The 2,571-nt window shown below is 42.8% G+C and overlaps 1 protein-coding gene across 1 annotated transcript in view; it reads right to left on the bottom strand.

Annotated features, from left to right (window-relative positions):
• Window positions 1-2,571, bottom strand: part of LOC106525137 (cholesterol 24-hydroxylase) — a gene marked incomplete at its 3' end in the record, with an annotated part of 9,144 nt that overhangs the window by 3,891 nt on the left and 2,682 nt on the right. The window contains 1 exon segment of the mRNA XM_014019260.1: window positions 654-728. Coding sequence (XP_013874714.1) covers window positions 654-728 — 75 coding nt within the window.

Genomic DNA, 2,571 nt, shown 5'->3' with positions numbered 1-2,571 from the left:
AATGCAGCTTCCACAGGATTGCATACTGGTTTTGTTATGGCACTGAGCTGCAAGGAAAAGCTCTCTGTTTACTAGTTAGTCTACGTCCCTAACCTCACCTATGGCCACAAACTCTGGGTAGTGGCCAAAAGAATTAGATTGTTGATACAAGTGGTCAAAAGGAGTTTTCTCCGAAGGCTAGCTGGGCTCTCAGAGATCCAGGTCGGAGTAAAGCCACTGCTCCATCACACTGAGAGAAGTCAGTTGAGGTTGTTCGAGCATCTGGTAATGATACCCATTAGATGTGTTCCAAGGGATATTTTCTGGCCATGTCCAGCTAGGAGGATTCTGAGGCAAATCCAGATCCATGGATGAATGGAATGCTGCAGACTAATGGACTCTAGTTTTTTGGGGGTAAATGGGACTATAATTCAGTTCTGTATTGTTTTAAACAATTTGTTTTTGTTCATGTGAGGTTAATTTTAAAACCCTGTAAAGACTATTCAGTTTTTATTATGTCCTGATACACAAWTTTATTTTTGTATCAGTTTTTATGTCCTGATACAAAAATATATTCAACTGAGAAAGGATAAACTTTATTTTTCCTAAKACTTTGTATAGTATCAAGTTTAGCATTTAAGCCAGTAGTTTTGTCACTTTTCCTTCCAATTTATTTGTTGGTTCAAGACAGATGATACCTTCGCAATCACATCAAGTGTAACACAGTTGATAAGGTGCAGCATGTTGGCCTCTCTGTTATTATCAGCAAATTCTTCAAGCTTATCCATYAGTTTCTCTGCTCTTTCATTGAAGGTGNCAAATCTCGATGGCTTTAGGGAAAGGTGAACTATTTTCCAGGAGGTTCAATTCCATGCCAAAAGCAACCTGAAATTTATGAATAAACAAACATACAATCAAGGCATAGGAAAAACGAAGTCCACCCTCTTTTGATTCAAGAGTTTTTGCATAATATTTCAAAAAGCTGTAAATAATCTTTCCCATTACAACATTGAACCAGATAGTGGAGGAAGCTTCCAGAAAGATTTGGTAGACCCAAAGTTTAGTCATGGTTTTCTGGGAATGCCTTGCAGATGAAGTGGCTTTAAGGGTCTTTAACTCCCACTTCTGACACAGCTTCAACCGCATCCCAGCAAAGGCAGGGGACATTGAGTTTGTGGAGGTCAGTATCTGTGCCTCAATTATTGAGGCAGCTTCCTTAAGCTGTGGCTGCAAGGTTGTTTGTGCCTCTTGTGAGGGCCATCCTCAAACCCAGTGGTGAACACTCCAGGTGAGGGAGGTGTCAAGCTGAAAAATAAGTCCTTTTGAGAATTGTTAGCTGGGAAGACTCCAGAGGCAGATCAGGGGATTTGGTGGATCAAGCAAGCTGTAGCTTTGACTCTTGCTGAGACAAAAACTCAAGTGTGGGGAGAGTTTAAGAGTTTAATGAGGCTTTGTATAAAAACTCCAATTTGGCTTTTGGAAGATTTGGGCAAATGTTGTAATATTTATCCAAACCTAGAAATATTGTTGGGCAGTGAAAGGAATACCTCAAGTACCTTCTCAGTTCCACCAGCACATCTTCCATGGAAGAAGCTGAGTCTGAAGACATTTGGGTGGGTCTATCCACAACTGCGGATGAGGGCTGGTAGGGCTCCAGAAGTAGAACAGCTCTACTCTGAGTTCCTCAATGTTCTAAAAGTTGCTGGACTGTCTTGGTTGACACACCTTTTCAACACTGCAATGACATGTTGGAAAGTGCCACTGGATTGGCGGACTGGGGTGGTGGTTCCTTACTTCAAAAAGGGAAACCAGAGGGTGTTCAGATTACAGGAGAATCACACTCCTCAGACTCTTTGGTAAGGTCTATTTCGGGGTGCTGGAGAATAGTCTGGCCAATGGTTGAACCTCAGATGCAGGAGGAGCAGTGCAGGTTTGATCGTGGCCGTCGAACACTGGACCAACTCATGAGTTTTCCCAATCAGCCTTCGTGTATTTTGTGGACTTGAAGAAAGGATTCAACCATGTTCACCATAGTACACTGTGAAGGGTGCTCAGTCAATATGGTATTAAGGTCCATTGCAATGAGCCGTTCAATTTGTATACAATCAGTGCACAAGTCTGTTTTGCATTGACAGTAAGTATACATGCTTCAAGATGGACGTTGTACTCCATCAGGGCTGTTTGTTGTCACCAAATCTTTTGTTTCAGCCAGGAGGCAGAAGGGGTSTGGTTCTGTAACCACAGGATTTGGTCTTGGCTGTGGATAGTCCTGTTGGTGTCATGTATGACYTTCAGTTCTCGTTAGTGCAGTTTGCAGCCGAGTGTGAAGCAGCCTGGATGAGGTTCAGCACCTTCATATTTGAGGCCATAGTTCTTTGACAGAAAGAGATGGATTACCCTCTACAGGATGGGGATGAGTGAGGGAGGAAGGGGCAGAGATAATCAGATGGATTAATGCAGCTTCCACAGGATTGCATACTGGTTTTGTTATGGCACTGAGCTGCAAGGAAAAGCTCTCTGTTTACTAGTTGGTCTACGTCCCTAACCTCACCTATGGCCACAAACTCTGGGTAGTGGCCAAAAGAATTAGAT

Source organism: Austrofundulus limnaeus, unplaced genomic scaffold (genome assembly GCF_001266775.1).
Source record: "Austrofundulus limnaeus strain Quisiro unplaced genomic scaffold, Austrofundulus_limnaeus-1.0 Scaffold214, whole genome shotgun sequence".
NCBI lineage: Eukaryota > Metazoa > Chordata > Actinopteri > Cyprinodontiformes > Rivulidae > Austrofundulus > Austrofundulus limnaeus.
The sequence above is the reverse complement of the archived record's forward strand: the minus strand, read 5'-3'. Positions and strand labels throughout refer to the sequence as shown.